Source organism: Hippoglossus stenolepis, chromosome 7 (genome assembly GCF_022539355.2).
Source record: "Hippoglossus stenolepis isolate QCI-W04-F060 chromosome 7, HSTE1.2, whole genome shotgun sequence".
Classification (NCBI taxonomy): domain Eukaryota; kingdom Metazoa; phylum Chordata; class Actinopteri; order Pleuronectiformes; family Pleuronectidae; genus Hippoglossus; species Hippoglossus stenolepis.
In genome coordinates, this window is record NC_061489.1 from 11,608,721 (window position 1) to 11,630,420 (window position 21,700).

Here is a 21,700-nt window from a genome sequence, read left to right on the forward strand (position 1 = left end):
AAACTAAATGTTCAGTTTCAAAATTATTTTCTAAATGAGGAACTATCTCCTCTGCGCCTCTCAACATGGAATTCATTTAGATGTTTGAAGATTACAGCCAAATTGCAGTGTATTGTGAAACATGCAGTCAGAGTAAAAGCCACGTTAAAGGCCACACTGACAGAACAACCTTTGTTCTTGTCAGCACTTGTACCAGCGAAGTCCAATATGAAGAAGCCGTTTTAACCTTTTAAATCAATACCACCAGCTGCACAGGCACAAAAGACAGACAAATGCGTTTAGACAGAAATTGAAACATTTTAATCCATCAATCAACTCCATTTACAAAAGTATATCCCATTTTATATACAATATGTACAGAGACGTATAAACAATTATAATTTGTCCACATGGATTCATTCATATGGTAACTAAACAATAGCACTGTAACAAAACATATCACTGATATTCTGCAGGGATGCTGTAGTGCAAATGTGCGCAAAATATATAGTGCTGTTGCTCTGTGAATACCTTATAACTCCAGTTTTAATGGATTTTCTCAGCTTTGCATCGGCAACTTTGTACTTGCTTTGAACATTTATATGATCTTCTCGTTATTGTTTTTATAACCCAGGAGCATATGGAACTTAGAAACCCCTGTTAAACCACCCACTTACAACTGTTAATAGAATTCAATTTATTAAAAAAGGCCAAGTGTACAAACTGCAATGAAAATATTTCAAACAGATGGTTAGATGTTATTTTTGGAGATACAAGATTATCATTCAACAGCACTCAAAGGTTGTAAATATTAAGTATCTCTCAGCGCAGTGTCATTCCTAAAGAGAGATGCTGTCTGTCTGGAGACAATATGGCAACTATAAATAGACTTTTGTCTGATAAGGACACTTGGCTCATCAAGCCTGATGCTCTTTGCACAGAATCAAGGTGAGGTGAAGCATAACAGTCTATACTGTCCTTTTTAATACAGAGCTGTGAAAGTGAACTAAAGTCACCCAGGGGCTTCCTGAACTTTAATAACCTAGTGGGAGTTAAGTGCCCTGTAAACAGGGGCAACAGGTGGACTTGTAGTTGCTTTTAAAACAGATCTTGTCAATTCATTAATCCCAGATCAAGCAGGAAGAGAGGACAGTGTGTCTCTGGACTGATTTGTCCATTGTGAGCAACTTTTCTTTCTTCTCCGTAAGAGGCCTGGTGGCTGTGTAGTTATCAGTTCTGTCCAGCAGATGGAGCCTCTCCAAGTCTGACGCTTCCCAGGAACGTGGTGTGGTTGGTCATGCTGATGAGCGTGTCCTCATACACTATACGTATGGAAATCCTTTGGCCGGCGCGGAGCAGGCTCACTCCGGCCGTGTAGCAGGTGTTGAATTTGCGCTGGCCTGTCTCAATGCTGCACGTGCACCGGAGGAACGGGTTGGAGTCCACCATCACCTCATAGCTGGCAATGTCGGTGAAGTTGAGGTAGTACACCTGGTGGAGCGGGGAGATGAGAAATTCACAAACGACTGAGAGGGGTAGTCAAAGCAAGTCCACATAATATATAAGAGCTTATTCAAAAGCTGTAACAGCTGTAAATATCAGAGTGGCCTACAAGAGTTTGAGTTATGAAGCTGCAAATTTAGCCACAGAGAGAGAGGGATAAAAAGAAATGTGTCTTATAACTCAAAACATTCATGGATAAGCCAAGCAAGCAGGTTTTTAAACTGCCAGTTCTTTTGAGTCTGAACTGTAAATTTTAAGAGCTACGTCAAGGACCGTACTCACTTCTACCTGACTATATATGAAGTAGACACCGTCCACCAGCACCTCCAGCTCTCCAGAGCGAGGGTGCATTTTAAACACACGGTGGTGGATGGACACCATCTTCCAGTTCCTAAGGATGCCTTCAGACAGATCTAAACACGTCACAACAAACACAAACAAACAGTCAACATACACAGATTACAGCAGGGTTTAACCACATCCAGAGCTCAGTGCTGACAGAAAATATAAACCCTCTAATGATGCTTTCACCCATTTCAGACTGACTCACTGATGCAGGGAAACCTGAAACTGCTAGCACGCAAGGCTTCTGCCCCGAGTTTTAATATAATTTCATAACTGTTTGCTAATCCTATAATAGCTATCGGATTACATTGGCGTTACTGTAATCTAACATAATCTTTAAATACATATTGGTCGCAACATTTTGCCCTCTGAACCAAAATATATTCTGTAAATTCTGTCCGATTGACATTAACTTTCCATAAGGCCATTAAATAAATATATATATATGTATGTGAATTAATATTTTTAAATGACCAACCGCAGTCTTAAAGTGTAGTAGGGATATGTATTAGTTAAGTTGCAGATCCAGGTGACTAACAGGGATTAAGCATGTTTATTGTTTCGTGTAGAACTACGACGGCACAGAAGACCCACCTTCTCTCACTTGGATGGTTGTTTCCTGTCCTTGCAAGTGAACAACTGCAGGCTGAAAAACAAAGATCTCTGGTGACTAAGGGCTGGGGTTAGAATACACAGTAAAACTGGAGAAGGGCTGGTTGCATTAGCGATTTTGTGTGAGTTTAAATTAAATTAGCCTACCTGGAATTCCTTTGTTTTAGTTTTATCCAGAACCCCTGAAACAAGAAGAGAGAGGGAGAGACATGATAAATTTCTGGCCGTCAGCACCGCTGAGAAACAAAAGAAGACATGTAGAGTAAAACAAAACAAACACTGACATAGTTTTAAGATGGAGCAGTGCTGTCCCACACAATGTTAGACACACTGTATCCGAAACCCTAACTTTGCAGACAATGAGTTCATCGATTTTGACAACCCGAGCCCCCTTCTAGTGTGGGAAAGTGTCTACATGCAGGAAATGACTGTAATCTAAGAACAAATCTCTCAACTTGCAGGTGTTTAAGATCTCTGGCTCGAGTCTTAGCTATCTCAGTGTGTCATTGTGTCATTTCTATTTTACGTTTTATACCTGCTGGACCTTGAGCGCCCGGAGGTCCCTGTGGCCCTGGAGGTCCAGGAGGTCCTGCAGGCCCCACACCAATGCTTCCTGGAATACCAGGTATTCCAGGGATGCCCGGTGGGCCCTGTGGGCCTGGGGGACCGGGGGGGCCAGGGGGGCCAGGCACAGACCTTTTCTTCCCTGTACAGACAGAAAGCAAAATGGTTGGCACATAAAGAAAATCAAGCAGATTCATCTTTTGACTGTCTATATTTGAAGCCCCAAATCACAAATATGCCTCTGAGGGCTTTTCAATCTATATGGCATCTGTACAGATTGTAATTTCAGATAAGAAGAACAGCAAGAATAATGTCAGAATTCTTTCATGAAGGATGGAATGAAATATTGAAAGCTTGCCATTCACTTTAAGCAAACATTATAGGATTTTGGATAGAATCTCAAGAAAGCAGGCCGCAAGCAGCAGGCTAAGCGATGACAAGTACAACTGAAATTAAGGCGGAATTTTGAATCACCTTTTTTCCTCCCTTTCCTTCCTTCCTTTCCAGTCGATTCTGTAAGAAACAAAAACAGTGTGATTAAGCTTGCAATGGTCTCCTGAACAATTTTTATCTCAGATAACATCTTGGGTATCCAGCTCATTCTAGGTATCCTAAACAGGCTAAAATAACAGATTCATGATGTTGTGCGCTCAACACTGGAGTGGAGGTATGTCAGTCTGTGGTATCTTCTAGTGTAGTAATTTGTAAGTGTGGTTTCACCTCCTCTGTATGAACAAGTGCCTTAAGCATTCACAGGCAGTGGAACTGGAGAAGATCATTAGAGAGATACTTTATCCTGCCAAAATCCTTTTCTTTGAATTAAGCCCAGATGGAGAATGCAGATGAAAGTCTGTGTGCATGTGTTTGTGTGTGTGCGTGCTAGATGTTGGTGGGGCATCTATTGTATGTCAGTGCTTGAAAGACAAAATGCACTTAGTGTGCTGCTGCGTGTGTTCTCTGTGTGCAGCTGAAGAATCCTTTTCAAAATGCCGTCTCGCTGTTCTTGTGTTTACCATGTCATTACAACTACAAAGGCCATTTAACCTTAAAACCTCACAGTTTGAGTCCCCCTCAAACATATGGCCAGCGTTTCTCCTCTGGCTAAATGACTGGATGCATCCGCATAGATTTCTCTTAACGAGCAGCCCTATCTGGAATCTGGTGCCCGTTAGAGGAGTGGAGAGAACGTACACACACACGCACACGCAAACACACGGCAGACACACACACACACACACACATCTAAGGCTGAGATTACAAAAGCCTTTGTCTGTGTGCTGAGAGCAGAAGAGAGACCTGGGAATGATTAGTGTTTAGAGGCTCGGGACTTTACTGATTTATGTAGAAAGTCTCTGTGATGGAAATCTGGAAATACAAGAGGCTGGAAACACCAAAGTTATCTACGTGTATTTTAATAGGGGCTTTCTGCAGAAAGGATCAACACAGAGAGTCACAAGGATCTCAGAGTGAAGATGGAGAACAGTGAAATGCAAGGATCTTATATAGGAGGACTAAGGCTGTCTCTCAGAACCAGTTCAGACTGGTTCTGTAGGCGCAGTTTGAGACAGGAATTAATGCACAGGAAACTGATTTGCATACATTTCCATTGGGTTCTTTGGACAGTCAATAAGTAATGGAAAGGTCAAACAGGTATATAGAAAGGTCATACAGGTCATAAACATTTCAGGTCATGGAGTCTTAGACAGGTATGCAAAAAGTTACTCTTCAACTATAAAATAGGTTTCAACCACACTTAGAACCACACTTAGTTAATTTTTCCAATACATCTCAAAGTTGAGTTTTTTCTTCTAATTTAAACACAATTACTAAACTTCCCCCCAAGTATTCAGTGTCACGCCACAGACATTGGAATGCCTTGTGATCATGCTGCACTTGTTGCACTCAGACATGAAACTTCAAAGCCTTTGCTTTTTATTTGCATAGCTCACATTCTAAACAAAAACTACAAAAGCAATTTCAGACATATTGGCCATATGGTTTTGTCACAGAGCTATTGATTACGATAAATCAATGCAGTGGGTTTAATGAAAGCCATCAAAGTCGAAGATGATAACCCAGATGTCCACCTGGTTTTCTAAAATGACTGCATGTTCCCACAAGTGATCTTTTTTTTCCCGGGTGGTTCAGGCGTGACCGATAACACGTCTGGATTCCAAAGCCTTAATCTGCTTAGATACAAGAGATATTTTGGGGACCTGATATTATTTTGAGATGGGGGAAATCAACACGGGCTTTCACTGTCTGTTTCAAATTGGTGAAACCCTCCCAAACTCCCTGTTTGCTATCCAAGTAATAATCAATCCCATTCCATTAAATCTCTTGCTCTATAAACTCAGCAGCATTATGTGGTGGAGCTGCTTTGTTAAGTAAGCATGGAGCAGTAAAAAATCAATTCCACAAAAAAAGCGAGAAACCATTAACAAACAGTTTTCAAAGTACCGAATCTTCTTTAAACAAGAGTTACAGAAACCATTATCCCACAGTTGACTAGGCCAGAAAAAAGACTGATGCAGGTGCACAAGATAGTGCAATTCGTTTAAGGCATTAAAAGGCACTGAATTTGAAGTTAAGGCCTGAAAAATATAGATGGGGAGGCAATACAGTTTAAGTATCAGCATACGTCTGTGTCAAGGTGTGAGGATAAATTTAAAAAAAACTGCTCGTACCCGAATCTGACTGCTTGCCGGGACTCCTTTTCGCTCGCTGAGTTATGCCCCTGTTATCATCTGTGGCACGGAAGTCGCTATTTCTGTGCAGTAACCTCTCCTGGTGAAAAGGAGAGAAAAGAAAATATTAATGAGCATGGGAAATTTCTGTCGCAGAAAATTCTGGGGTGATTATTCACTTTGAAGACAAAGGCTCTCCTCAGAATATCAATACCAGCCGAGGCCACCTTACATTAATTCCAGGGAGCAGACAAAAGCTATGAGTGATACGAGTTTTGGAGAGCGAAAACCATGTTACAAGTGGCCTTTCTATTCTTGGGGTATAATGTTTGCACAGAGACAACTTGAGGCATTTGAAAAGATTTGAGACACTGTCAGCCGGCACATTCATTTGCGGCCAAGTCATTGTCTGCCCCACCGGGACTGTAACCTATCCTGTAACCCAAGTCACTTTTGTCTGCGTTTCTGCAGTTTGAGACAGTCACCTGGACACTGCTGCTCTAAAATTCACCTTTTCATACAAAAGGAGGACATGAATTGTGGTTAATCTGAGAGCGATACCCATTCACATGGCACCTGGTCCCGGCCCTATTCAGAGGTAGCATGAATGCGCTAAAACAACGGTGGCAAAGAAAAGGATGTGATGGAGCTGGTCTGAGCTCACCCCTTGGAACAGGAAAAGCCAAGTAAAAGCAACAGTGGTGGGGTGTTCCCATGGGCGAGCGAGTGGAGGGACAAACTGCATGCCTGTGTTCTTATGCGACTGGTTCTGGTTGACCTACATTCACATGAACTCTGTAGGACGCGTTGACCTGACTGTAGCACACTCAAGATGGGACCGGCTCTGACAACAAAATGTTTCCTACCAAGGATTCAGAGTTTACGATTTTTCAAAGTCACTTTCTCATAGAAGAGCCAGTTTGTGATCACATCTTTGGAGGATTCCCAGAGGTCGACAGACAAAGAAACCCCGGCCCTGGAAACACATCGAGACCACCCAAAGCCTTCTTTTAGTAGAGCCCCGTGTATATGAGATCGCTTTCGGACAGACTTTGGAGTGTCAGCATAAATAATGGTAAGGGTACGAGGTATAAAGGATCTCAATGGCTGAGGACAGACAACCAGACAGCTTGTATTGTACTGGACATCTGCTTAGAGTTTGTATAACTGACATTTCCAAAGCAATGACACGTGCAGCACCTTAGCATGGATCAAAAGATAATAAATAATGATGTATCAGTCAGTTTCTTCTGCAACAAATGAATCAGACACGCTTACTGACAGACCCTTTGACCTCTCCTCTCCCGTGGGGGTTTATCCCAGTTGGGGTGACGAGATGACATATTCTGTGTTTCCATCGTTGACGCTCAAGTAAACATAGTTGTTAAACTCCGCCAACGGCGAGAAATCTCCTTCTGAAAGCGGCATGAACTCCTAGTGCCTCTTTGTGTGGTTTTCATGTAGAGCCACTGAAAGACCATGAGAAGACAGACAAGAAAAGTTATGTTTTTAGTTTCTTCTCTACCTCATCTCAGATGTGGGAACTCCCCCCTGTGGTGAAGGATGAGCTGTACCATGTCGAACACCCCCCGCTGGCTGTGTTGGGCAAGCTCAAAGGTAGTTAAAGTCTACAGCCTTGACCAGCTGCCAGCCATGTCTGACCTTATAAGCACGGGAATTCCAGTCTGATGGAGGAGTGTGTGTTGGAATGGTTTCTCGACACACAGACCTCCAGATGTTCCCGCGAGCAGCGACGTTTGCTGTTCATTTGGCGCGCAGGTGTCTCCACATCTCCTCTCCAGCTGTTGGCATATAGGGGGCTTTTACCTCTCAAAGGATTCTGGGTGTGTGTTCAGGCATATGGCATTACACTTTCGTCTGTTCTGACAGCCAAACATGATTCAACAGCCAATTTCTGGGCCGAGATTAAGCTTCAGCAGGACGACAAAAACAAACAAGCTGTCTGCTAGGCTACTACCAAACTGGTGCAGCTGGGAACAAAGTGATTGTAAACGAGTATAAAAAAAGAAATATATAAATATTCCATTATACGACTATAAGAAATAGTTGTGCACCATTGTTTGCTTCATTTCACGTCATTACAACATTTACAGCGTTCGTGCCCTTCAAAGGCACACAGTTACAGTAAATCAGGATGACAATGTGTTGGTATGTATGCCAAGTGCCAACTATTGAGTAAACCATTCTTTTTCAGAACAAGGGAAAAATGCTATTAATTAGAGGGCTCTCGAATCTTCAAAGCATGGGGGGTGCTGTTATGTTCAGAGGATGAGATTCCCCGTTGCTCCGTGAGGATATGACTAAATTTCAGTCACCTCAGGGGTGTGTAATTTTCTGATGAGCAGACTTCATTCTGCCCTATTAACACTTAATATCACAACGGCTTGTATTTCTGCCCGTTTCTGCATGTATACCCTACTGAGACTCCCTGACATTCATATCATTTCAAGCTGATTATGGTACTAAAATGCTATGGCTCATGCCTTCAGTCCTTCCAGCTCACATTTGCTCCACAAATAGACATTTGTGGTTGCAGTGATGCCTTTAATTTTCACTGCTCATCCAAGATCAGTCACTAAATTGCAGTCGAGAATGCAAGGTTACAAAAGTTGAGGTTAAACTCAGGACTGGTGGCTGAGGGTGCTATATGCAGAATGGATGCCCATCACAGATGCATTACCAATTTTAAAGGCATGCATACTTTTTTGTGGACCGAAAGCTCAGAATACTGCTGTGATTCACACTCCTTGACAGATTCAATGACGGCATGTTTTCCTATTAAATATCACCCAGAAGGAGTGTCCCTACCTCAGTCAGCCAATATCAAACGCTGCTCTCTGGAAGGGACATGTGTTTTAAACCATAACTTGGGTAATTTAATAACGGCATCCATAGATTGTCATCTAGAAAACCTGTGGAACTCAACCTGAGGGAAATGTTGCCTGTCAACAGCCAGTCAAGTTTCAGACTGTTGCAACACTTGCTGGCAAAGTGATGCCGAGCTAAATGCTGTGAATGCCTCAAGAATTTATTATTTTGGTAGATGTTTGCGACTCTGGACTTAATCTTGGGCGTCTTCTTCGTCTGCCTGTCAAGACTATTCTTATTTGGAAAAGTTTGCAGAGATATGAGGATCTCTGAAGTTTTTACCTCCTCTGCCTTGTGCTTTTACAGCACTTGCATCCATGCTGATTAATCCCTGATGTGTAGGGCCTGCCTTATCTGTACACATGATACCACTGTTTTAACTAATCATGCACTGGTCACGATTAAAGTAGATGTGGTTGACAGCCCACCCCGGCACTCCAGAATACATGCTGAGGACTTTGTGTCCCATCAAACTGACTTTTTAATAGCCATTAACTAGACTCCAGATGTTTCAGCATCTGTTCTTTGTGAGACTTTGAAGGCATACATCAGAGGGGAGAATTATTTCATATAATGGTTATAAGAAAAATGTTAGGCTCAAATATTAAACGCTAACTGAGCAAACACAAGTCTGTGGATTGAATTTCGTAAGTTCGCACTCACTAAGGTCGGCCGACTCCTGATTGACACTTACTCAGTCATACCTCACACTTTAGAAACACACACACACACACACACACACACACACACACACACACACACACACACACACACACACACACACACACACACACACACACACACACACACACACACACACACACACACACACACACACACACACACACACACACACACACACACACACACACGAGGGGCTTTTTACTGTTGAGAACTGTGCAGATCTGCTGGACAGCTGGGATTTACTGCCTTGCTCAAGGGCATACCCACTGTGGCTGTGAGGGGCCGAGTGTTTGTTCACTTCCCAGATCCAGATCATAAATGACCACATCATCTGCTCTCATTAAGAAGCGACTACGAGGATCTGAAAATGTGTGAGATGTTAAGTGGTGCATAACGTTTAAGTGCTTGTCAGAAATTTCTCCAACAAAGATCTCACCATTACTATTGTCCCCGATGCTTTTATTGAATATCTTCCTGTTTCAGTCAGTATTACTGCTAGCAAAATATCTGATGATCTATAAACCTTTCAGGAGCCAGATTAGATACAAAACTATATTGTTTCCATTTTCTGGTCCAAAACCGATAAAATAAAGTTTTATAGACTTCCTGTCTGGTACAGATACGATCAAATTGTGTTTTATTGTAACAAATTTGATTTGATAGCATTTGCCGTTTTGTCTAATTTTCTTTACTTGCCTCACATCACCCCATAAACCAAGTTACAAGCAGCTCCTCTTCTGTTCACAGAGAGATTGTGAAAACAGTCTTGGGGAGTTTTTAGTCGCAGTGACTTTCTTCAGTTCAGTTGTGCGTTAGTAAATTCTGCCAAACTTTGGCAAAAAATGCCTTAAATGACTGACGGACTGTGAAAGAAGAGGCGGGAAGTGGCTGAAGTACAGCAAGACAAGAAATTGAATAAAATGGATTAAAATTTGGTGAAAATATAACTGAAATTTGATATCACTAGACTGAAACTTAATTTGCCTCCAGAATAAACACAGAACTGTGTTTTCTTCTCATAATAAACTCGAGCATTAGAACATCTACAACTTTTGACATATACAGATACATTTTTTATTCCTTTACAATTTTCATTCCTAATAAAGAACCGTTGTCCTCCATAGAGTGATTTCAACAGAGCCAAAGTTCTCTTTCCATTCTGTTTGACTCACAAAGCTGGTAATTTACACAGCTTTACCAAAACTATGTCTGGATTTCCATTGGGTGCACTGTTTACCAAGGTTGATTTATATCCGACACTGACCAACCCAGTTGAGAATTGTCTGACAGGCTCTGAATTTGGTTTGCAAAGCTGTTTTTACACAATGACTAACCACACTGCTGAGTGAGTTCGACCACAAAGCAGAATATGTCCATGTGAACAGAGGTCAAACACTTGATGTTACAGTGTATGACAACAAAGCCTATGCACTCCTTCTGTCATATCAGATAAGTCGATATTGTTTGCATATTCATTCCAATACCAGATTGTTGTTGCTCTTTGTTTTCGAGGAAGACTTTTCCTGTGTTGCTGCACTTGCATGTTGCATGTATGCCTGCACATCACATCAAATTTCATTCGTGCTGCTGAAGGCCCTTTGATGGAGACTTGTGTGAAAAATCCAATAAACAATTGTTCGGCTTACAAAAGGGATTCTTCAAAGCAAATGCCTGAAAAGCTAACAAGTGCGGCCGCTGCGTCCAAATGCCACATGCTCCTGTTTCTCCAACTATGTAAACTGTGGGATGTGTAATCAGAGTTGTTTAATGCAGACATCTGGTAAGGACAGCATCACAGCGCTGTTAAATATTTACAGCCTGGCGACAGTCTTTCACCTCATGAAGAGTCACCATCTGGGTTGAATACCAGGCCCATCTCACTCGGCTCTAACCAGGGAAACCACTACTATCTAAAATAAGCTTAGCAAAGGACACACTGAGGGCTAAATGAATAGGCTCGGCTTCCCACTTGTGAAAGGAAAATTAAATGAAAGGAAAATGTTACAAAACCCCAAATACCGGCAGTGGACCTTATAAATCTTTCCTACAGAGAAATAAGTGCCTCCATCCTAAATAACCTGGATTCCTCTCTGTGACTATCGAGTTGATGGTTCCGCACAACTAAATGTTCAGCCATTGCCCCCCTCACCCCTCACACACACACACACACACACACACACACAGTGGATCATTTTCTCTGCAAAAAACGGTAACACAGCTGGTGACACATGAGCGAACTGAACAAGCAACGCAAATCTGAGACCTACACTTTGGTCCCTTTGTACTGATGAAATTAGGGAGTGTGCAGGCGGCGGTGGCGGCGGTGGGGGTTGTTGCCAAAGCCACAGACAACACAGTGAAAATTCAATCAGGCCGCTGCCAGAAAAGAAAACACATGTGAGACCGGGCCTGGCTCTGCTCCAAGTACCAACTGCCCCATCTAAGTCCTGATGCATTTACATCAGCCCTTGGGCTTTGCACCTGCTGGTGATCCAGTTAATTTTCCGTCCACCTGCTCCAGCACACTAACTGACCCGTCCCAGTGAATCCAGCTGGGCCTAACTTTTGAGCATCACCTCTGCCTGCTACAGGAGGAAAGGGGGAGCTCTGGAAACAAGACAAATTGGGTTACATGTGATTTGATTACAGGGGGAAAAGCTGTTTGGCAGGTAAATGAGTTAAAAGTGGGATAAAAAACTTTTAAAAAAACTAGCAGATTCTTGTTTTATGAAGGGAACATCTGGACCATACCCATCCTCCCTGATCTGCCCCTCCTTACCCCTCACCCCCTGTCTCCGGATGTGTTAACCTCAACGTTGGCCAGGTGACAGACCTGAGGCTCATACCTTGGTGCATCTTTTCTCTTTTTTTCTCAAGGGAGGCTGAGTCACACAGACAATTCAAGACATATTCGCGTGATAACGGAGCTGGCAAAGATTTAAAAAGAAAAAGAAAAAACTTCGTGTCAAGCTACTGTAAAAGAAGTTGCCCAGAAACATGCCATGACAGAGCGCGGGCACAGAACCTGACACCGTGATACGGGAACAGGAGGACTGAGGTGGAGGTGAACGAACACGAACTGCCTTCGTGTGAGGAATGAAAACAATGTGTTGAAGAAGCTGCTTCATTATTATTATTTATTTGGGGAGGGGGAGTTGTTTTTACCTCATGAACCTCTCCTCCTCCTCCGCTGCCGCTACTGCCGCCTCCTGCTGCTCCTCTGCCGCCGGAGTCCAGCCGCGGGGGGCCGAGCGAGAGCACCGCCGCCGGGTCGGCCAGGTCACCCCCGCTCAGCGTCAACACGGTGTCCCTCTTCTGGTGGATAATCTCCCGCTTGACTTCGGAGCGCAGGTCCAGGTAGCAGACGAGGGTGATGGCGTGCAGGGACAGCGACAGCAGGAATAATCCCAGGAAGACGACGCTGCCGCCGCGACCCCTGCACTTCTTGCCGCACGTGCAGGGCGCCGCTCCGGGCATCACTTTGTCCGGGAAGTCCTCCGCGTGGGGACCGTCGCGTGCCATAGTGGGGACGGAGCGCGAGTGGGACGCTCTCTATCTCGGCATGCTCGGCTCGTCGGGTGTCGCGCGGGCCGCGGTTAATCGTTAACGTGGAGACTCATCGGTGCAGCAGCCGCAGGTCGCTGTGAACTTCTGCGAGTGTCTGTAGTAACAATGACGGACCCGCCCACCTCCGCTGCGATTGGTCCGGGACACTTACTCACGAGCCCAGGCGAGCCGGGCCGGAGGTCTTCTTCTGGGGGAAGCTGCACGCCACCAGGTGCAGTAGTCGAGCGACACCCAACGGACAAAGCGAGCCTCTGCAGCGCCTGTGAGAGCCTGATAATGACAGCGTGTTGAATCCGATTCAGACCTGGGGTTTATTTCTAAGTAGGTTTGCACATACAAGGTATTTGCTGTGGTGTGTTTGTGCAAGCATAACAACTAAATATAAAAATAGGAGACATTATAAAATATAAAGCATATTATAAACACGAGAAAAGGAATTGTGTAATATGTGGATGTTAGATATTTACAATTTGAAGTATGTGCAGTTGTTATTCATGCAGTGCAGCTATGGGGGCCGGGGCCTTTGTAGATGAGGCCAGCAGCAGTCTGGGAAAAAACGGTCTTGATGACTCGCAGCCGTCTGCCAGAGGGAAGCGGGTCTAAGAGTTTGTGTGCAGGGTGGGAGGGGTCGGCCACAATCTTACCTGCACGCCTCAGAGTTCTGGAGGCATACAGGTCCTGGAGGGGAGGCAGGTTGCAGCCGAGCACCTTCTCGATGGAGCGAATGATGGGCTGCACTCTGACCTTGTCCTTGGCAGTATAGCAGCAGCGTACCATGCAGTGATGGAGGAGGTGAGGATGGACTCTCAGTTCGTCATCCTGTGTGTTTGTTGTGTGAATATTACTCAGGCAACAACACCTTCCTCAGTGATTTATCTTCTGAATGCCTGCTACTATATTGTTTACGCATGTGTTTTAAGTTTTTCGGACGTGCCATTTTTCATTGGTGCACTTTGTTTGGCACTTTGTTTTGTTGTGTGGGTGGCACACGGAGTGGTGGTCCCGTGTGAGGAATTGATTGAAAACCCTGGTAAATACTGCGCGGTGTTGTTATTGAAACAGAGCGAGTGACAGGCAAATCCATCACACACCCAAAGAGTGGAAAAGTATGGCAAATGATATCCTTAAACAGGCTACATGTTGCATAATTGTTTTTAATTGCATCTGGAGCAGGGCCTGGCCGCGTGTGATAGCAGGCCTGGAAGAGAGGCAATGTCACAGTGAGGTCAGCACAGCTCTGTGTACAACACCATCAACTACTCTAAACACGTGTCTCTCAGCTCTGGACTCTGGGAACAGTTTGACATTTATGTTACCCAAAAGTCAGGACGATGCTTTAACAAGATTGAATGTGGCACCGCGGTTTCTACATTTTCAACATCCAAAAGCCAACCTTAGTTTTGTTCTTTTCAGATGTCGACACTTTGATCTCTGAAGCAGGGAACCAGAGGTAGCCTGTGGATCAGTCTGTCCTTGAGGCTCAGGATGATGAAACCGGTGCACTGAGCAGGCTGAAACTTCGGAGGCCTTGATGGATCGCCAGCTTAGATTAGTCTTTGGGCAAGTGCCACATAACATTTGTCTTTATTTCTTTGGGACAAAACCTGACATTTGCGTGTACCTGACCTACAAGGAGGTACACGCTCTTTCATGATACGAGCTCACGCTGACAGACACTGAGTAATTGCTGGGTGTTCATTGGCTATTGTAGGAAAATAATGGAGCAGAATTACTTTTTACAGATCAGAAAAGGGTATTTCATTACTGTGAAATGTGTCCTGCATGAAGTTGATTATTCTCAAAAGGGGAGCGTGTATTACTACATACCTCTGGGTGGATTTTGTCCACACTTGTTCTGCATCACAGTCGATTTATCCTCAGCATGATCAGTTTCATTCCGTTGACTAGTGTGCAGAAAAAAAAGTGATTCTAGTCAGCTGCCACTGAAGGGCAGCATTGCCAAGCCATAAATCAATAACAGCACATATCAGTGTCCTGATGATCTTGGACTTAAAACATAAAAATAGCCTCGTATTGGCTGAATGATTACATTTAAATAAATACTTGTATTTTACGCTCTGTATGTAGAGCATCATATGGTTTCTCTGTTGACTGTTGATTACAAATTGAGCATCCTCCTTCCCCATCTCCAGGGAACTAATTTCTCCATTGTTAGAGTATGAGATAGTGAAATGGAAGAGAGAAAGACAATCAAAGTAACCCTCACAGGGCCAGTGACTGAGGGCTCAGCCTAAGCATGTTTGCCACGCTTTTCATCCAAGCAGCAGGCACAGTGACTTTCAGAAGCAGATCGTTCAGGACTGGAATAGTTAGGCACATGCATCTTCCATAATTTCAACACATTTTCTTTTAGAGGAAAGTTAATTTATATGTACGAGAGGCTGCTCTGGGCTGCTTCATCTATCAAATTTCTTTCCTAAATCTTTTGTCATTGTTTGTTTTTGTGGGTAGAAGAGGTCATGCAGCCCTGAGGAGAAGGTCAAATTTGACATAATGCCACTGTCTGAGTTCTGTTTATCTGCTGCCTTGTTTCAGACACACAACATTCAAGCCTGTGCCAATTAAAATTAGTTTTTTTTTTGCACCGAAAAGCGAGGGAATAATTCTCATAACATCCCCTGGGCCTCAATGCAGCATTCATAAATGGTGTGCCACTCTATCCTCTCTGAGCTTATAACAAGATTTAGAGGCTTTTCCTGCCAGATGATAGAGTTTTGCAGGAGGAATAGGCACACTCCTATTTCACCGTGGAGAGCTGAGTGGTGGGCAGATGCTTGTGGCTTCAACAAGCTGTTGGAAGAGTGATGGCTGTCGGGTCGCAGCTAAAGAGGTGCTACCTGTAAATTTCTCCTTTCTCCTGTGCTCATTTATAAACTGAGCATAAATCAAAACCAAATATCAATTGCCATTATTAGGATTCTCATATGAGCCAAAGTGATTCATAGCTAATAGAGTAACACCATCACATATCACAGTGAATTGTTTTAAAATGCTCCCTGCTCCATACATTACCTCCTCAGGAGTCATTGTTTCTGCGCATTGGATTGCTTAGGTGTAACCTTGGCTAATTGTGGTATTTGATTTCCTACCGATACATCTCTTGTAGATTGGACCATGTCTCACATTTCCCTTAACAATGATTAATTCACTCTCATTGCAGGTGTCTGTCTTAAAGGGATAGTTCACCAAAAAGTCAAAATTCACATACCTACTCACCACTATGCCAATGGAGGTGTGGGGGAAGTGTTTGAGTCCACAACACTTTCAGGGTTTCAGGGGTAAACAGTGTTTCAGCCAAATCCAATGCAATTGAAGTAATTGGGAACTCCTTCTTCAAACAGAAAAAAATACATAAAATGCCTCCATACTGCTCCTTCTAGCCTGGAGCCGCGTTCATGTTCACATGCTACCGGAACTTGTACAAATAAAGGATTACCAGAAACATTGTCTTAGAAAGTAAAAGTATAGGACTCCTCTCAGTGTTATATATATTTTACTATTATGTAGCTGGTGAAGGTACTCATTTTAAATGCTAACAACAGCAACAACTCATCACATTTTATAAATGGAAATTATATTTGTAGCATGCATTTAAAAATGCAGAGTTGGTATTTTTATTTCCTTCTGTAATATAGTGGAGTAAGTATAAAGCCAAATATGTAAAAAAGGTGAGGGCTTCCAAATTACACTTGTTCAATAACATTGATTTATTTTTCTTTGGTCACTTGGGAGCAGCAGAACAAGCTGCAAACACAACATTAGCATGCCAATATACTATAACATTGATATGGAGACCAGCGGCTTAATTAAACACAGAGCAAACACCAAGCAACATTAGCATTTGGAGTCATGCGTCTGTCTACCTGATGAATACAAGTCAAGTTTCCACTCTGCCTTTGGCTCTAATTTTGGTTTCCTGAGGGAACTACTGTGTGTGTGTGTGTGTGTGTGTGTGTGTGTGTGTGTGTGTGTGTGTGTGTGTGTGTGTGTGTGTGTGTGTGTGTGTGTGTGTGTGTGTGTGTGTGTGTGTGTGTGTGTGTGTGTGTGTGTGTGTGTGTGTGTGTGTACTGCTAAATGCTCCATTATATTCACCGGCTAGTCACTAACTTTATCTGTTTGCCATTTGATCCTGGGTAAGCAGCGTACATTGGGTTTCTCTGGGCTTTTGCACAGAGAAATGCTGCCTGTTGATGCTAGAAACGATGCTTCGTGAGTAGCGAGACGGAACCAAAACGGTGAAGTTGGAAGCCATAAAACCAAAACTGAGAGAGGATAAAACTTGATATTGTGACTGTAATAGACACGGAGTCATATTAATTAATGCAGCTTCAAGAACAATGTTTGAGTAATTGTATTTTGCTACATGTTTTGACTGAAATTGGCATACTTACGGACACTTAAACTTTCATGAAAAAATTCCTACACTTTCATGTCATATGCCGAGTGTTCAGCATTTCACAGGCAATTTATTAAGCAGGCTGCCATTCTTTACCCTGCCTTCAGCTCAGCAGTGCTCTGTGAGTACCCTTGTCTGTTACACTGCAGAACCATTGGCAGAGACACGATTCTATCATTGTAGTTATTAATGAAAAGCAGAGGACCTGCGAGACACAACACACTCACAAGACACAGAGCGAAAGAAAGACAGAAAGAAAGAAAGAAAGAAAGAAAGAAAGAAAGAAGGATTTAATCACTCAGGAAGCTACCTGCTCAGCAACTAGCTGGTGAACATATGGAGCATTTATCTGTTAAACACCCAGATATTTCCCTCAGGACGTCTGGTGGCCAGAAACATGTCTCTAATGCTAATGACACCCCATGAATGAGTATGTATGCACCCAGAGAGTTATTGCTGCTTTAAGTAAAGTTAAACGTGTCAGGAAACACTATTTAAACATACAGCAGATATTATGAAAGAACTTAAGCCTTTGTTTGGAATCATGTATCTGGTCACCTGATAAAGCAAACACGTTTTTTTTGCTCTGTTTTTTGTCTCCACCATCTCCAGTAAATATCTTAGCTTCTGAAAGTGGCATGAGTGACCTTTTAACTTATGGACATGTGACCAATTGTAAAGATATTGATAAATAATATTAATCAGCGTCTGAGCCAACTGAACCGATTTAGTAATATACAAGTTAGGTTATCAGCACTGTAAATTACACGTCCACATTAAAACACCATAGTAGAGAATTTCTCTGGCTCTGTGTCTTTAAATGTAGAAAAAGAATAATTCATAGGATATGAGTCAGAATACTTTGAGCCATTATCCCACTCAGATTTGTCATGCCTCGCTAACAGCTTCGTCATCGGAGGAATGTTTACATTTTGGGTTTTTAGGCATCAGATTGCTCAGTAACCCGCAGCAGGTACAGTGATAGAGAGATCATTTAGACTATCTTCTTGTAGACGCTTGTATATCTTGGATGTGCTATGAAGCTGAGTCCAATAAAGAGGTGAAATACGAGTGAGAAGCATGTTTATTTCAGCCGTTATGTGCCAGGACGATGGTTTACGGCCTCTCTGTTCCCTGGATGTTTTCCACACTGCTTGTTTCTGGGTTTCATGTGAGGCTGCCACCTCTGAGAGCACAACCTCTGCCAGCCTCAATAAACAGTCACCACCCATATCAGAATCTCTAAACCAGACCAACAGCATGATCAAGAGGCACACCTGAGGTGAACCCAGAGGTAATCTACCTTTCAGCCCATCTCTCTGCGCTGCTCTCTTTGTTTATTTATCTCTCTGTCGTTTATGTTTTACTGGCTTATATTTTCTCCTGATTTTAAAATGGGGAGAATATTTTTGCAGTGTCACCCTCACTGAATACTCCAACCATATCATGTCATGATAATCTAGCACTCTGAAATGCCAGTGTTTTCCATTTCCTACCCCGTGACCTTAGTCCATTTCATATTCTGCCAACAGTGCACTTTGTCACCCATCCTTTTTTTTCTCCTGTCTCCCTCAATCTTACTCTTATTCTCAACTTGGATCCCAGCACAGTCATTGCTGGGGAGAAAAATATCCGTTTGCTCGGGTCAGTGTTCATAAATTTTTTTTCCTCACGGGGTGAGTTCACCTGTACTCTACAAGATGAATGACTTGAGAGCTTTCACTGGGAAATTGCTGTAGTTAAACAATACAATCCTCCCCTTCTCCCAAACAGCTGAATGGGCAGGCTCAGAAAATGTGAATGGGAGGTGTGAAAAGGCCAAGTACCGAAAGTAATTGCTGTTGTGTTCACCAGAGAGAAAGAAAACAACTTACAAAGAAGTTGCTTGCAGCACATCATGAGGGCAACATATCAAATTGCCCTGGCAGAAGCTGCATGGGTTGAATCATCAAATGAACTGATTCATATTCTCACAACACAAAGAGCAGCATCAATGTACCTTCACACCGTTGACTCTAAAACGCAGCAAGAGACAACAAATGTTAATCATTTAATCATCATCATTTAATGTGGTGTCAGTAAACCACACACACACGCACACGCACGCACGCACGCGCACACACACACGCGCACACACACACACACACACACACACACACACACACACACACACACACACTCCCAGGTTCAGCTATGATGGTTTATAAATAGACTCTATATAAAGAGAAATGACATGACTGCTTCCCAAAAGTGAAGCCAAAGTGTCTTGATCACCACCTGGTGCCTGGCTGTAGTATGGGTAATAAATCTCTTCTCCATGTAAGCAAATGGGACATGGACCAAAAGTACATGCCAAATATTTTTTTCTCAATTATAGTTTCTTTCAAATTGTATTTTAAGTAGTTATTTGATGGTATAACAATGAAATATCATGATTGACAGCTGAGTCTGAATCATGATTGGTCAACCGCGTGTATTGGCAGGAGGTGCTGCTGCGGCTCCATACTGTGATCGCTATTGAGCAGACTGTGATTACAAAATGCTCTGAATGGCGTATCTGTCGTCGTATCTGAGATATTTTATCTTCATTTCTGGATAGTGGGACGAAGTGGAGACATGTCGTCCATCTTTAAAATCAATGGTTTATACTGAAGGAAGACCAGAGTCTCACCTCCAAATGTTTTTTTTTTGTTATACTTGTTATGAATGTGAAAAATACCCAGTAAGAATCGATACCCATATAATTAAGTTGCTGGATCTCAGTAAGTGATAATATGATATTTTCTATGCAGGAATCCCAGTGAGTTGGGATCACATATGTTGATATTTAGCTGTCTTTTCAAATCTTGTACAGTATGTATCATTTTAAACATCGTTGCTATCAGTTATGATAACAGCCTAATCCAGAAGGGATGACTGTCAGACAATGAGTCTATGGGAACAATTTTGTAAAAGGTCCACACCCATCCTACAGAAGAGAACATCCAGACTGAAGTCAACTTATCAGTTTGGTATTTCTTTGTAGTCATTTGGAGTTTGACTTTTCAGGCCGCCCTTATCTCCCAGGTCCCTAGACCTGTGCCTGGTCAGGCTGCTAAGCAATCCACCCATCAGTTTATATTTCAAAAACATTGGCCTCACAACCTGTTCCAACAACTGGATCCTCAGTCTCCCACAGTTTGTATGTGTGTGGTTGAAGAAAAAAGACATTATAGTTGTGTCTGGGAAGAAATGTAGCATCCAAGAAAAAAGTGTGGGGTCCGACAACTTGGCAGTGAACCGATGATTTACAGTCAGTGCTGTGAAGAAGTATAGTGTATGAAATCAGCATGACTGCATGAATTTTGTGGCACCATATAAAGGTAAAGGTCGAGAAATAAAACAGGTGGTAATTAACAAGGAAAAATGAGCAGTTTTTCGAGGCTTAGTCATTAAAAAAAATTCCAGCAAATACTTCCTCCAAAGCTGCTTTCAAATGTGCAATGAACTTAAGACATTTTCCAGAGGAGATGTATGTGAGAATGTAAATGTTCGAATGAGCTATTCCCGACATTTTCCGGACTTTTTATGTAAATGAAAATGAAAATGTCTAAGTAAGTGTGAGATTACAGCTGGAAAAAGAGCATGTGGGTGTTAATGATGTTTCTAACAGGCTGAATACGAATATCTCAGAATGAAAAAGAGGTGCCATACACAAAGGAGTGTGATTCCCGCAGCGGTATTTACACATCATGTCCTGTCTCCTGCATTCTCTACCTAGGCACCACCCCTGAATGTTCCAGATATTTTCCTGTTGTTGTGAAGGCATCTGACACAAACAATCTCCCGCTGCATTCTTCATATGTAAAAGGCAAAGTCTGGAAAATATCCAGACCGAGTTTTCCAGACATTTTCTGGGGTTCATGTCTGAAAATGGCTCAAGACAGGAACATCTCTAGCACAGAGGCCAATTCAAGGCCTGGATATAGAGTGGGCTACATGTATATCCAGGCCTCCAGGCTACGACTCATGTTGTTATGAAAATGTGCAAAGTTTCTTGAATAACTTTCCTCTCCTGTATTCAGCACATGCGTTTCCTAATTTGAATGTAATTTAAACACCTACCCCACACACTGCAGCTTCTTTATTGCTGACAGCGGTTAGCACATGTGAGCTTGCAGACGCGGCGGTTATTTATAGATGATGGTTGGCTTCACAGGATGTATTACCATCTAAATTAACAATCCAATAAGTAAACCTTTTGTTTCAGATTTATTGCAGGTGTCATTATACATTGAGCCTGAGGCTCTCAATGATTTACTTGTTTCAAACTATTGAGATTTAATGCTGCCAAGTCCTGAAAGCCTGTTAGTGAACTACAATGACCTGAATTCATTGCACCTATATGAAACAGTGCATCTGTGTGTCAGAGCATCAGTGCAGCACTGATTTGTAGATGTTTGTGGGCTGAATT

General features: G+C 42.7%; 1 protein-coding gene across 2 annotated transcripts; it reads right to left on the reverse strand.

Annotated features, from left to right (window-relative positions):
• Positions 1–277: 277 nt before the first annotated feature.
• Positions 278–13,039, reverse strand: eda (ectodysplasin A). 2 transcript variants are annotated; one of them, XM_035161200.1, is made up of 8 exons: positions 12,429–13,039; positions 5,691–5,790; positions 3,478–3,516; positions 2,975–3,145; positions 2,587–2,621; positions 2,422–2,473; positions 1,771–1,895; positions 278–1,470 (listed from the first exon to the last, which is right to left on the reverse strand). In XM_035161200.1, the coding sequence occupies exons 1-8, from the start codon at positions 12,783–12,785 to the stop codon at positions 1,210–1,212; spliced, it is 1,140 nt and encodes a 379-aa protein (XP_035017091.1). In that variant the 5' UTR covers positions 12,786–13,039; the 3' UTR covers positions 278–1,209. The 2 variants fall into 2 exon arrangements, with proteins under 2 accessions (XP_035017091.1, XP_035017090.1); XM_035161199.1 differs by having other exon boundaries at positions 1,765–1,895; positions 12,429–13,034.
• Positions 13,040–21,700: the final 8,661 nt, after the last annotated feature.

Bases quoted from the DNA above. Each gene is read 5' to 3' on its own strand.
- eda (XM_035161199.1), bottom strand. From the start codon at position 12,785: ATGGCACGCGACGGTCCCCACGCGGAGGACTTCCCGGACAAAGTGATG. The intron at 3,146-3,477 runs GTGATTCAAAAT...CTGTCTGTACAG, and splicing joins AAGGAAAGGGAGGAAAAAAG to GGAAGAAAAGGTCTGTGCCT. The intron at 1,896-2,421 runs GTGGGTCTTCTG...TGACGTGTTTAG, and splicing joins AACCATCCAAGTGAGAGAAG to ATCTGTCTGAAGGCATCCTT.